General features: G+C 48.9%; 1 protein-coding gene across 13 annotated transcripts in view; it reads left to right on the forward strand.

The window, feature by feature from the left end:
- The window catches only part of KIF17 (kinesin family member 17), a 196,009-nt gene that overhangs the window by 132,034 nt on the left and 49,113 nt on the right, over positions 1-14,862 (forward strand). For all 13 annotated transcript variants that reach the window (XR_012897338.1, XM_075906586.1, XM_075906580.1 and 10 more), the window contains one exon: positions 3,976-4,207. Coding sequence is in view for 12 of the 13 variants with exons in the window: in XM_075906586.1 (XP_075762701.1) it covers positions 3,976-4,207 (232 nt within the window). In the remaining variant the exon portion in view is untranslated. The remainder of the gene's footprint in view (positions 1-3,975; positions 4,208-14,862) is intronic.

The raw sequence follows: 14,862 nt of genomic DNA on the forward strand, positions 1-14,862 counted from the left end.
CTCAGATGTGTAATAAAAACTGACAGACATATTACAGGCTTCACCTTCAGACAAGATATAATTGACAGTTAACAAAGCCATTCTTGATCCTGCTGAGATCCTATGGCAAACTCCTGCTTCTATTCCACCCACATCTAAGAGGGTGGATAGAAAATATTATGTGCCAGCGAAAGGAGTCAAGTTTCTCTTTTCACATCCCATCCCAAACTCTCTGCTGGTTGATGTGGCAAATAACAAGGGGAAACAAACACAATTCAAGTTGACCCTGTACGACAAAAATTGGAAAAGGCTAGACCTCCTCAGCAGGAAATCATACTCTTCTGTGTTCCTGTTAATCAGAATTGCGAATTACTCTGCTCTCCTTGCAAAATATACGTACAACCATTTTGAGAAGATGAGACTTTTTATTGATAAACTACAAGTGGACAAGGTATTTGATGAGGGTATCTTGATAGCAAAAATGGCCCTCCAGGTTTCCCATGACACGACTGACACAACTTTGAGGTCTCTTGCCACATTGGTAGTTATGTTCATAGTCTCTTGGCTCCATATGTCAGGCTTCCCTAGAAAAGTACAAGACACCATTGAAAACATTCCATTTGAGGGCCAGAAACTATTCTCGGCCAATATTGACATTTCACTCTATTCTCTAAAAGACTCAAGAGCAACCCTCAAAATTCTGGGTATGTACATCCCCCAACAGAAGGAAAAGGCCAACTGAATATGTACGTCCCGTGGTAGGGCGGCATCTTATCCACCCTAAAGACCCTACAACCTGAGGCTCCACCAGAGACAACCGAAGTGGAGACAGCCACAATATCAGCAAACCACACCCCAGTCCACTAACGGCAGGCAGACGTTTTGAACCTTTGATCAATGTTGTTTCTCCATGCCAGCAATTACAGAGTCAGCCTACAACCTTTTTTATGACGCCTGGGCTGTAATAACAATGAACATGTGGGCCCTAGCAGTCCTGGACAAAGGCTTAGCAATCCCATTAATCAAATTTACACCAACCAATCCCCATTCCCATCCCTGTTCAAGGACCCTTCTCGCAAGCCCCTGTTACAGCAAGAAATAACAAACTGCTACAAATGGAAGCAATAGAAATCATTCCAGAACATCACAGGGGAAAGGGATTCTACTCCAGATACTTCCTCATGCCAAAAAAGTCAGGAGGATGGAGGCCCATATTGGACTTACGCAGGCTGAACAAGTACTTAAGAAAGCAACGATTTCTCACAAGAAATTCCTCAGATTCATGCTAAACTATCAACACTATCAATACCAAATGCTATTGTTCGGCCTCTCAGTAGCTCCCAGGGCCTTCTCCAAAATTAGCACACCTAAGAAAATCAGGCATAGTAATCTTTCTTTACTTGGACAATTGCCTGATAGTAGCTCCAATGGAACAGCAGGCCAAACAATAAACAGAGGCCACAATCAGACTTTTTACAGAACTAGGGCTACAGATAAACACACAAAAGACCAACTTGACCCCATCACACGAACTCGAGTTCATAGGGGCCATGCCCGATTGCCTACGAGCACAAGTGCAGCTACCTCTTCCAAAATTCCACACATTTGCTGAGTTAGCACGTGTCATGCTCAGCCCCACAGTATCAGCCAGACAATGCCTGCAGTTACTAGGTCACGTCGACAATGGCTTACGTAGTTCCTCATACAAGGTTACACATGAGAACTCTTCAGGCCTGGTTGCACACTTGCTTCTGCCCACACAGGCACCCGTTGTGCAAAATCCGCAGCCCTACAAACAGGGTCAGAACGTCCCTCTCCTGGTGGCTTTAACACAACAACCTCTGCCTAGGGGTTCCTTTCCACCGGTTAATTCTGTTGATCCACATCATGACTGAAACCTCACTGGAAGATTGGGGAGCCCGTGTGCAGGATCACACTATCTGATAGAGATGGTCTCCTGAGGAGTCGAGCATGCACATCAATATACTCCAGTTATGAGTTGAAAGAAGGGCCTGCAAACACTTTCTCCCTCTAATTCAGGGCAAGGTAGTCAGGGTATATATAAACAACACTGCCTCCGTGATCTGCATTCATTGACAGGGTGGGGCCAGATCACATCACCTGTGCAACGAAGCGGTTGCCCTATGGACATAGTGCATACTCCATCAAATAGACATATCCGCGATATATCTCCCAGGCGAAAAAATGCCACTGTGGACACCAGCTGAGTGATTGTTTTCACCAGAAGCACAAGTGAGAGATGCACCCTCAAGCCCTGAATTCCATCTTCCGCAGGTAGGACTTTGCGGAAATAGACTTATTCGCAACATCACTCCACTCCAGATGCCCCAAGTACTACTCCGGGTAGGCTTGGGCAGGAACTCCAGGGGCAACGCCATGATCAGTAACTGGCCTCACTGCCTATTGTACACCTTTCCGCCACTTCCCCTCATAGGGTAGGTCATTCACAAGATAAAGCATGACAAAGGTGATCATGATAGCATCTGCATGGCCCAGGCAGACGTGGTTCCCTTATCTGTTGCAGATGTCACCTACAGTGGAGCACCCACAGGGACACTCCTTGAAGAAGAAAAAAAGAGAGGTTACTCACCTTATCCAGTAACTGGTGTTCTTTGAGATAGGTGTGCTTGTGGGTGCTCCATGACCTGCCCTCCTCCCATCTGTTTTGGAGCTTTAACATCTGTCCATGGTAGAGAAGGAACTGAAGTAACTGTTGATAACGTGCATGTTAGCACACTCATTGTGTTGTGAGTGGTGCTGCGTGTGTGCGCCAGTACCCAGGGGGAGTACTGCTGCCAAAAAGTTCTCATTAGAAGCTCTGGTCTGGGGCACCAAAACACCTAGGCCGTGTCCAGACTCAGGGTTTTTTTCGGGAAAAGTAGCCTTTTCCCGAAAAAACTTCCCCTGCGTCCAGACTCAAGCCGCGTTCTTTCGAAATTATTTCGAAAGAACGCGGCTTTTCTTTCGATGGCGGTAAACCTCGTTTCACGAGGAAGAACGCCTTCTTTCGAAAGTTCCTCTTTCGAAAGAAGGCGTTCTACAATGTAAAGAGGCCGTCTTCGAAAGAGAGCATCCAGACTCGCTGGGTGCTCTCTTTCGAAAAAGCGGATTTCCTCTATCGAAAGATCCGCCTGCAGTCTAGACGCGATCTTTCAAAAGAGGCTCTTTCGAAAGATGCTTTCAAAAGAGCCTCTTTCGAAAGAAGTCTGCAGTCTAGACATAGCCCTACAGTGGAGTGCCCACAGGGACACCCATCTTGAAGAACACCAGTTAATGCACAAGGTGAGTGACGTCTCTTATTTCCAGCTGTACCTGAGGGTGACTATATTCAGTATGTATATAAAAATACTTACACTGAGTCTGTGATCTGGTAAATGTCACAACATAAAGTAAGTCTGAAAACAACGGCCCCCCCCCCATTGTTACTCACCTTTTAGGTCAACAAATCCACATACTCCAACAGAAAACACTGTGGCTATGTCTAGACTGGCAAGTTTTTTCTGAAAAAGCAGCTGCTTTTGCAGAAAAACTTGCCAGCTGTCTACACTGGCCGCTTGAATTTCCGCAAGAACAACTGACTTCCTACTGTCTGAAATCAGTGCTTCTTGCGGAAATACTATGCTGCTCCCGTTCGGGCAAAAGTCCTTTTGCGCAAAGGGCCAGTGCAGACAGCTCAGATTTGTTTTGTGCAAAAAAGCCCCAATCGCGAAAATGGCGATCGGGGCTCTTTTGCACAAAAGTGTGTCTAGATTGGCCATGGATGCTTTTGTGCAAAAGTACTTTTGCAGAAAAGCGTCCGTGCCAATCTAGACACTCTTTTCCGCAAATGCTTTTAACGGAAAAACTTTTCTGTTAAAAGCATTTGCGGAAAATCATGCCAATCTAGACATAGCCTGTCTGTTTATTATATTTTTTGGCATATGTGCCAATGTTCCCATATACTACCAATCTAAGAAATATGTCCAATTTTCCCAGGCTGCACATGCTGGAACAACAGGTAGTTGGAGGAGAACAAGCCAAAAACAAGGACCTGAAGGAAAAGCACAAACACCGGAAAAAATATGCAGATGAACGGAAAAAGCAGCTGGTGGCAGCTCTACAGAAATTTGATGAGGACAGCAGTGACTGGGTCCTGCTCAATGTCTATGACTCCATCCAAGAAGAAGTGCTAGCCAAAAGTAAGCTGCTGGAGAAAATGCAGAAGAAGGTAACACCTAACTAAGCAGTTATCTCTTTATACAGCTATGATTTGGGAAGCATCCCGTGAGATTACTCTTGGAGGTGCCCCTTACTCTTATACTCTGTCCCCTCATCCTTCTTTCCTCCTTTACCTTCTACTTTTGTTATGGTGGTAATGAGATGCCCCAGCCAACATGTTTCTGGAATGACTCGGGCATCTCTGTGTCTCTCAAACTGATTTTTGTTAACCAGCAAAACATGAATTAGTTGTGGATTTTGATTACTTTAGTCTCTTGATAATCTTAAATATTAAATTATCGTTGCTCATATCAAAACCTCACAATTGCTAAAACAGAAAATTCCCACTGTCTTATTCCACCTGAACATAACAAATGACCTACAAATCAAATATATAGAATCATAGAATTATGGAACCTTAGAGTTGGAACAGACCTCAGAAGGCCCTCAAGTCCAGCCCCTTGCCCAAGGCCGGACCAATCCCAATTTGACATGCTTTAAGACTGCTTGGATAGAAAAACAGACCAGGATACTGGAAACTTGAATTATCTACTTGGCGTTGCTATGACAAGTTGTTTCCCCATCTATAACTGAGAGCATTGATTTTCATTCACCTTTGTAAAGATCTCTGAGAGCTGCAGAAGAAAGTGCTATCCACATGTTAAATGTTAATATGATTTGTATGGTTACTCACATATATTTATAACATGGCAGAGTGAGCAGGACTGGGGGTTATTGAGAGTGGTCAGGGTGAGTTGTTCTCCATCTCCAGATTTTTCCTGCTTTGACTTGCAGCCTAACTAATAAATTGGTTTTGTGTGTGTGTGTGTGTGTGTGTGTGTGTGTGTGTGTGTGTGTGTGTGTGTGTGTGTGTGTGTGTGTGTGTGTGTGAGAGAGAGAGAGAGAGAGAGAGAGAGAGAGAGAGAGATCATCATTCTCTATAGTGGCACAGCTTCTTCCAGCAACTGAAATGGCAGGAGCATGTGCTTTTGATGCTGAAGAAATTAGGTGTCTGTCTCGATTTACTGTGCTTCATTATACCTGTGAAATAAATAATTGTAAATGCAAAATTGTGCCCATCAAAGTGATGCCATTCAGAAAATCAGACACTCTGACAACATGCAGCTTTAAAGATATAGTACATGACTACCAAAGGGCCTCCAAACCATGTGTGTACGTGTAGACCAATATATTCAAATGTGGGAATGTACCACTGAGATGGAAGATCCTAAATGCATGGAGATATCACAGGAATACAGGGTGTTCAAGCCTGAAACAAACCCAAGGTCCATCTAGTCCAGGATCCTGACTACAGTAGGAGCCACCACTAGATATATCAAAGAAAGAGGCAATAAACATTGTAGTAGAAACGTGGGATAATCTGCTCCCAGAGGAGTTCATCCTAATTCTTAATAGTTAGAGATTTGTAAGTTATCTGTTCCCTCAACTTCATGTGGCAGTGAGTTCCACATTCTAATTCCATATTCTGTGAAGAAGTATTTCCTTTTATCTGTTTTGAATTTACCAGCTTTCAGTTTCATTGAAAGTCCTCTTGTATTGGGTTCTGAGACAGAGAAAATAGAAGTTCTTCTTCAAGGAGTGTCCCTGCGGGTGCTCCACCTTAGCTGTTTTGGGCGCCGCTGCGTGCCTAGTCGGAGATTTTTGGTAGCAGTGCCCACCGGTGGGCTGCGCATGTGGATCAGACAGCACGTGCAGCGCCACCACTATGCATGTGCAGCAACCATCCCCTCAGTTCCTTCTTCGCTGCCACCAGTGTTGGTTGGAACTGCTGTACGCTCCAACAAAAAAATTTTTCTCTATTGCTCTTGTATTGTAGTTTAGCATAGATACCTGTTCTTCATAGGTTTCATAGTGTAATAACTAGAAAGAGTTAGTGTTTGTTTCTTTTTTTAATAAGACTTTTCTTCCCTTTTTCCTTTTTAAGGCCACTATTTTTTGCCTTAGCAATCTCTTTGCCCTGGGATGTCAGGTTCCCCAGGCTTCAAGCGCTGCCTGTTCTGTAGGCTCTCCATTCCTGATTTGGACAGGCACTCATAGTGTGTCTGGTGCCTGGGCCAGGACATGCCCCAGCTCAATACCAACACTGCAAGCAGTTGATGGCCCAGACATGAAAGCCAGGGAGCTGCAGCTCAAGTTGATCTCCCTGGAAAATACAGTAAGGCCAGCCTCTGACCCTGAGCTCTCTACCCTACCTCAGCAGCTCTCTCCAGTGCTATATCCAAGAAGACAGCCTCATCTGCCTCTGCTATTAGAGACTCTTTTGTGGACCAGTCCAGGAAGAGGTCTCATTCCTCGAGTAAGGTGACTCCTCCTCAAAAAAAGGGGGCAAGCACCTAAAATACCCTCTGCATTGACCCAGTCTAGGGCACCAGACACAGAGGTACTGGGAATGTCAACATCTAACAGTTCCTAAGGGTCCAAGGACCTCACAAAGGCAGCTGCCAGGGCACTGGAGAAGCCTAAGTCAAAACTGGCACCGCCAGCACCGTCTGCCTCTGATTTGGCACGTACGAAGGCTAAGTTGAAAATGCCTTATGTAGACGCTCTGTCAGCACCAAAAAAAGCTAAGGCGCACACCACACTGTTGGTACCCATGCCATCCCCAGTACCGAGAAAGCATAAACAACCACTGCTTACTGCTTAGTTGGCACTGTCCACACCGCAAATAGCTGTAGTGCTGCCATCTACGCTACCACCAGTGCCACTGGTGTTAAGAACAGCTGAGGAGCTCAGAATGATGTTCGTGCCAACCACTCCATTATTTGGCATTGATGGTACGCCCACTTCCCGCAGGTTTACCTTGTCCACTCCTGCAGGCTTGGCACTGCCATTATCGAGCAATGAGGAAGATGAACCTCTCGTCGATGCTCATACACCAAGGCACTCTTCACCTAAGAAACCTCAACTGCAACAGCAGCAGCAAATGCAGCAACCAGCACCCCAATGGCAACCACCCCATTGGCTCCCACCTCCAATGCCTATGCCAGCCAACTGGCCATACTGGGATCCTTGGGGCCCCTATACAGTCCAGCAACCACCACAGATTCAGCTTCAGCCAACCCCACCTGTACCATCCAGGGCTGCCTTTATACCATCCTTAGATGCATCTTGGTGCCTGGAAGAGGACAAGACTCCTCCTAGTGATGATGAATCTAATGGTTTCCTCGCACCCACCTACAAACATTTCGTCTTTTTCCCCTGATGACACACTGGTGCCTCTGCCTCCCACAGCTGGGGAAGACTTTAAGTCCTTCCACGAGCTGTACAGAAGAGTGGCTGATGTTCTGAAGGTCTCACTAGTCAGACTCCCAGGCTACGTCTACACTGGCCACAATTTCCGGAAAAGCCATGCAAATCAGGTAAGTCAGGATAGGGAAATCCGTGGGGGATATTTAAATAAACATGTCCGCCGCTTTTTTTCCGGCTTGGGGAAAAGCCGGAAAAAAAGCATCTAGGCTGGCGCGATCCTCCGGAATAAAGCCCTTTTCCGGAGGATCTCTTATTCCTACTTTCAAGGAATGCTACTGGTCTGCAATGCTACTGGTCTGCAAATACTATGTTGCCCCAAAGGGGCTCACTTCCTGTTCTCGCATCTGGCCCCTAACTCCATAGTGGCCGATTCAGTGAACCAAAGGGACTAAGGGTATGTCTACACTACAGCACTAATTCGATCTAACTTAAGCTAATTCGAACTAGTGCATCTAGACCTAAAAACTAATTAGAATTAGCGTTTTGCTCATTTGAACTAGCATGTCCACATTGAGTGGACCCTGAACCAAAGTTAAGGATGGCCGGAAGTAGTGCTGGCAGGGCATCAGGTTAGGATTTAGAGCGTGGAGCTGCTGTCTCAGGATAGCCAAGGGCTGTGCTTAAAGGGACCCGACCCCCACCCAGACAGACAGTTCTCAGGGTTCCCCGCTTGCTTCTCTAACTCGATGAGGGAAAGCAAAGCAGTCCTGACTTGGAGTGCCCTGAATGCCCACACTCGGCACATCACAGCACTTGGCCATCAGCCCAGCTGCACTTGCCACAGGCTGCCATCCGGAGGGGTAAATAGGGGGGCTGCAGGAGAGCTTCCACCCCGAGGAGCCTGCAGAGCCACCCCAGTCCTTCCCATCGGGGGCTTGTACCCCATTCCTCCCTCACCTCCTTCTACTTACCCCTCCCTAGCCCCCCTTCCTGATGTAAAAAATAAAGGACACGTGTATTCAAAAATAGAAACTCTCTTTACTTAACAAAACTTGGGTTGGGGGGTGGGGACTAACCTCTGGGGAGACTGGGAAAAGGAGGTGGGAGAGGGGAAGAGAGCGGGTGGGAGAGGGGAGGGGGAAACCTAGGTGGAGGGAGCTGGAAGGGGGAAGCCAGGGGAAGAAGGAGGAGGGGAAGTATAAAACTATGGTACACCCACATCTTCAGTACTGTGTACAGATGTGGTCTCCTCACCCCAGAAAAGATATTTTGGTCTTGGAAAGGGTTCCGAAAAGGGCAACTAAAATGATCAGGTGTTTGGAACAGGTCCAATATGAGGAGAGGCTAAAGTGACTGGGACTTTTCAGTTTGAAAAAGAGGAGACTGAGGGGGGATATGATAGAGGTCTATAAAAGCATGAGTGGTGTGGAGAGGGTGCATAAAGAAAAGTTCTTCATTAGTTCCCATAATAGAAGGACTAGAGGACACCAGATGAAATGAATGGGTAGCAGGCTTCAAACTAATAAAAGAAAGTTCTTCACAAAGCAAATAGTCAACCTGTGGAACTCCTTGCCACAGGAGGCTGTGAAGGCTAGAACTAGAACAGAGTTTAAAGAGAAGTTAGATAAAGTCATGGAGGTTGGGTCCATGGAGTGCTATTAGCCAGAGGGTAGGAACGGTGTCCCTGACCTCTGTTTGTGGAAGGCTGGAGATGGATGGCTTAGTCATTGTCTTTGGTCCATCCCCTCCGGGGTAGCTGGTGTTGGCCACTGTCATCTGTTGGTCTGACCCAGTATGCCTGTTCTTCTGTTCTAAGCTCAGGGCTCAGGGTTGGGGGTCTCACTGGACCACTTTGATTTTCATGCAAACCTGCTCCTGGGTTCGCATGTGGCCTTTGGTGGCCAGGCTGGCAGCTATCCTGCCCTAGACGGCCACCTTCCTGTGCCTAGTGCAGAGGTCATGGACGTTGGAGGCCTCCCCCCAAACCTGGATGAGGTCCACGATCTCTGCACTAGACCAGGCGGGCGCCCGCCTCTTGCAGCCCCGGGCAGGCTCCTGGGAGCCACCATCCTGGTCCCGGGAAGAGGCAGAGGGCTGGGTGGCAGCGGGTGGCTGGCTCGTGCCATGCCAGGTGAAGGGTCTGCTGGCTGGGTCCTGGCAGGCTTGCACCTGGCACGGGCACTATAGCCAGACCGTGCCCCTTTAGGGGCTCCGGGGCCAGGAGGGGGGCAGAAGAGTTTCTCTGGTTGTGCCCAGAGTGGCCACCAGGGCAAGCTGGGAAGGGCTAGCCTCCCACTAGTTCGAATTAAGTGGCTACACAACCCTTAATTCGAACTACTTAATTCGAACTAGGCGTTAGTCCTCGTAGAATGAGGTTTACCTAGTTTGAATTAAGCGCTCCACTAGTTCGAATTAAGTTTGAACTAGCGGTTTGTATGTGTAGCGCCTATTAAAGTTAATTTGAACTAACAGCTGTTAGTTCGAATTAACTTTGTAGTGTAGACATACCCTCCCACCCACCTTCCCCATCCCTCTTCAGAGACCCATCTCATGAAAACATCCTCCTTCAGGAGATGGAACATCTACTTCACCTTGGTGGGAAGGAACACGTGCCACATGGTCATAAAGGGAAAGGCTTTTACTCACACTACTTTCTCACGTCAAAGCAATCAGAGGAGTGGAGGCTGTTTCTCGATCTAAGGACGCTCAACAGACATATATGAACACAACGATTTCAAGATGGTCATCCTATCCACTATAATCCCCGCCTTGAACAAAGAGTACTGGTTATCGACTCTTGGCTTCCAGGACACGTATCCATTCATCTGGCACATCGCAAATACCTCAGATTCACAGTCAGCAGGGCACACTTCTAATACACAGTGCTCCCATTTGGACTCTCCACAGCCCCGAGAGTCTTCTCAAAGGTGGTGGCAGTCATCGCTGTACATCTACACAGATAAGGGTTCTCTATATTTCTGTACCTCAATGACTGCCTGATGAGAGCAAGCACAAGTCAGGAGGCACAAAAAGCAGTCACGCTGACCAGAACTCTTTGTCGGACTACAGGGTTCCAAATAAAGCTCGCCAAGTTGAAACTCCAACAATCTCAGACTATGGAGTTTATTGGGACTCACTTTGACTGTGTGAAGGCTATAGTATCTCTACCTCAGCAGAGGTTTCAGACTATAAAGGACCTCATAGTGCTTCTCCAGACCACCCAACAAGCAACTGTACGGACTTGCCTGCAGCTACTAGGACATATGGTGGCAGCCACATCAGTGGTGTTGCACACCAGGCTATATATGGATATGCCTACACTACAGCACTAATTCAAACTAACTTAAAATCAAATTAGTTATTTCGAACTAAGCTAATTCAAACTAGTGCATCTAAACCTAAAAACTAGTTCGAATTAGCATTTTGCTAATTCGAACTAGCATGTCCACACAGAGTGGACCCTGAACCGGGGTTAAGGATGGCCGGAAGCAGTGCCGGCAGGGCATCAGATTAGGACTTAGAGCATGGAGCTGCTGTCTAAGGCTAGCCGAGGGCTGTGCTTAAAGGGACCCGACCCCCACCCCGGACAGACAGTTCTCAGGGGTTCCCCGCTTGCAAAGCAGTCCTGGTTTGGAGTGCCCTGAATGCCCACACTCTGCACATCACAGCACTCGGCCATCAGCCCGGCTGCATTTGCCGCAGGCTGCCATCCGGTGGGGGTCAATCGGGGTGCTGCAGGAGAGCTTCCACCCCGAGGAGCCCGCAGAGCCATCCCAGTCCTCCCCATTGGTGGTTCGTACGCCCATTCCTCCCTCACCTCCTTCCACTTACCCCTCCCTAGCCCCCCCATCCTGATGTACAAAATAAAGGACACGTGTGTTCAAAAATAGAAACTCTCTTTATTGAACAAAACTCGGGGAGACTGGGAAAAGGAGGTGGGAGAGGGGAAGACAGAGGGTGGGAGAGGAGAGGGCAACTAAAATGATCAGGGGTTTGGAACAGGTCCCATATGAAGAGAGGCTAAAGAGACTGGGACTTTTCAGCTTAGAAAAGAGGAGACTGAGGGGGGATATGATAGAGGTCTATAAAAGCACGAGTGGTGTGGAGAGGGTGCATAAAGAAAAGTTCTTCATTAGTTCCCATAATAGAAGGACTAGAGGACACCAAATGAAATGAATGGGTAGCAGGCTTCAAACTAATAACAGAAAGTTCTTCTTTATAAAGCAAATAGTCAACTTGTGGAACTCCTTGCTGCAGGAGGCTGTGAAGGCTACAACTAGAACAGAGTTTAAAGGGAAGTGAGATCAAGTCATGGAGGCTGGGTCCATGGAGTGGTATTAGCCAGGGGGTAGAAGTGGTGTCCCTGACCAAGGTTTGTGGAAGGCTGGAGAGGGATGGCACGAGACAAATGGCTTGGTCACTGTCTTCGGTCCATCCCCTCCAGGGTTCCTAGTGTTGGCCGCTGTCGGCAGACAGGCTACTGGGCTAGATGGACCTTTGGTCTGACCCAGTATGGCCATTCTAAGCTCAGGGACGGGGGTCTCAGTGGACCACCCTGATTTTCTTGCAAACCTGTTCCTGGGTAGCCAGGCTGGCAGCTATCCTGCCCTAGACGGCCACCTTCCTGTGTCTAGTGCGGAGGTCGTGGACAAGGTCCACGATCTCCGCACTAGACCAGGTGGGCTCCCGCCTCTTGCGGACCTGGGCAGGCTCCTGGGAGCCACCAGCCTGGTCCCGGGAAGAGGTGGAGGGCTGGGTGGCAGCAGGTGGCTGGCGCCGTGCCAGGTGCAGGGTCTGCTGTCTGGGTGCTGGCAGGCTTGCACCTAGTACGGGCACCATAGCCAGACCGTGCCCATTTAAGGGCTCCGGGGCCGGGAGGGGCAGACGAGTTTCCCTGGTGGTGCCCAGAGTGGCCACCAGGGAAAGCTGGGGAGGGCTAGCCTTCCACGAGTTCGAATTAAGTGGCTACACAGCCCTTAATTCGAACTACTTAATTCAAACTAGGCATTAGTCCTTGTAGAATGAGGTATACCTAGTTCGAATTAAGCGCTCCGCTAGTTCGAATTAACTTCGAACTAGCGGATCGCTAGTGTAGCGCCTATAAAAGTTAATTCAAACTAACGTCTGTTAGTTCGAATTAACTTTGTAGTGTAGACATACCCAAAGAGACCAATACAGCAATGGGTGAGGACGGTGTACAGGCCACGATACAACAGCATGAACAAGCTGGTGTCAATCCCAACCAGAATCAAATGTTCCCTAGATTGTTGGACAGACCCAAAAACCGTGTGCGCTGGGGTACCTTTTCATAAACATCCCCGTCCACCACCCCATCCCCCATCCACCACTATCATGACGGATGCCTCTCTCCTGGGCGGGGGAGCTCACTTAGGCTCTCTCATGACCATAAGCGTGCGCAGCACATTTCATTAGGGTGTGCATCCAAAGAATTCTTTGTGAAATGTACTTTGACCCCCATTAGCCACACCCCTGACTCCTGATAACCATGCCCCCCTGAACCCCATTGGCCACACCTCTGGAGGTAACACTCTCCGGGCAAGATGGACACATGACCAGAAGTAAAAGGTGTCATGAGACCCTCCCTTCTAAGGACTTTTCCCACCATCCTCCTACCAATAGGGATTAGTTCCCCCCCCCCTCAAAAATCCTCATGCAACTATCCTGCAATTGCATTACCCCAATGTGTGTGACATTAACTCGGGGGCGGAGAGGCTGGGGGAAGTGTTCCCTTCAAGAGTTTCTTCCCATGAGCAGAATGAATTTTGTGTGGTGCACCAGTACTGAGTTCATGTGGCTTGTTTGGATGGGCCACTGTGGCACCCAAGTTATTAATAAGTATCTCAGGGTATGTCTACACTACAAAGTTAGTTCGAACTAACTTTCATAGGCGCTACACTAGCGCTCTGTTCGTTCAAATTTAATTCGAACGAACAGAGCGCTTAGTTCGAACTAGGTAATCCTCATTCCACGAGGATTAAGCCTAGTTCGAATTTACTAGTTCGAATTAAGGGCTGTGTAGACCCTTAATTCGAACTAGTGGGAGGCTAGCCCTCCCCAGGTTTCCCTGGTGGCCACTCTGGCCAACACCAGGGAAACTCTTCTGCCCCCCTCCCGGCCCCAGACGCCTTAAAGGGGCACGGGCTGGCTACGGTGCCCGTGCCAGGTGCAAGCCTGCCAGCACCCAGCCAGCAGACCCTGCACCTGGCACGGATCGAGCCACCCACCCGATGCCCCCCAGCCCTCCCCCTCTTCCTGGGACCAGGCTGGCAGCTCCCGGGAGCTTGCCCGGGACCGCAAGAGGCGGGCACCTGCCTGGGCTAGTGCAGACATCGTGGACCTCGTCCACGATCTCCGCACTAGGCACAGGAAAGTGGCCAGCTAGGGCAGGAGAGCTGCCAGCCTGGCCACCCAGGAGCAGGTGTGCATGAAAATCAAGGGGGTCCACTGAGACCCCCGACCCTGAACCCTGAGCTTACAATGGCCGTACTGGGTCAGACCAAAGGTCCATCTAGCCCAGTAGCCTGTCTGCCGACAGCGGCCAACACTAGGAACCCTGGAGGGGATGGACCGAAGACAGTGACCAAGCCATTTGTCTCGTGCCATCCCTCTCCAGCCTTCCACAAACCTTGGTCAGGGACACCACTTCTACCCCCTGGCTAATACCACTCCATGGACCCAGCCTCCATGACTTGATCTCACTTCCCTTTAAACTCTGTTCTAGTTGTAGCCTTCACAGCCTCCTGCAGCAAGGAGTTCCACAGGTTGACTCTTTGCTTTGTGAAGAACAACTTTCTGTTACTAGTTTGAAGCCTGCTACCCATTCCTTTCCTTTGGTGTCCTCTAGTCCTTCTTTATGGGAACTAATGAAGAACTTTTCTGTATGCACCCTCTCCACCCCACTCATGCTTTTAGAGACCAATATCCTGTCCCCCCTCCGTCTCCTCTTTTCTAAGCTGAAAAGTCCCAGTTTCTTTAGCCTCTCTTCATATGGGACCTGTTCCCAACCCCTGATCATTTTAGTTGCCCTCCCCTCTCCCAGCCTCTCTCTTCCCCTCTCCCACCTCCTTTTCCCAGTCTCCCCCAGTTTTGTTCAATAAAGACAGATTCAATTTTTGAACACAATTGTCCTTTATTTTGTACATCAAGAAAAGGGGCTAGGGAAGGGTAAGTGGAAGGAGGTGAGGGAGGAATGGGGTACGAGCCCCTGATGGGGAGGACTGGGCTGGCTCTGCGGACTTCTGGAGGTGGAAGCTTTCCTGCAGCCCCCCAATTGCCCCCTCTCCTCAGATGGCAGCCTCCGGCAAGTGCAGCCGAGTGCTGTGATGTGCCCAGTGTGGGCACTCCAAGCCAGGACTGCTTTGCAAGCGGGGCACCCCTGAGAACTGTCTGTCCGGGGTGGGGGTCGGGACCCTTTAAGCGCCGCCCTCGGCTAGC

This window comes from Pelodiscus sinensis, chromosome 23 (assembly GCF_049634645.1).
Source record: "Pelodiscus sinensis isolate JC-2024 chromosome 23, ASM4963464v1, whole genome shotgun sequence".
NCBI classification, from domain to species: Eukaryota; Metazoa; Chordata; order Testudines; family Trionychidae; genus Pelodiscus; species Pelodiscus sinensis.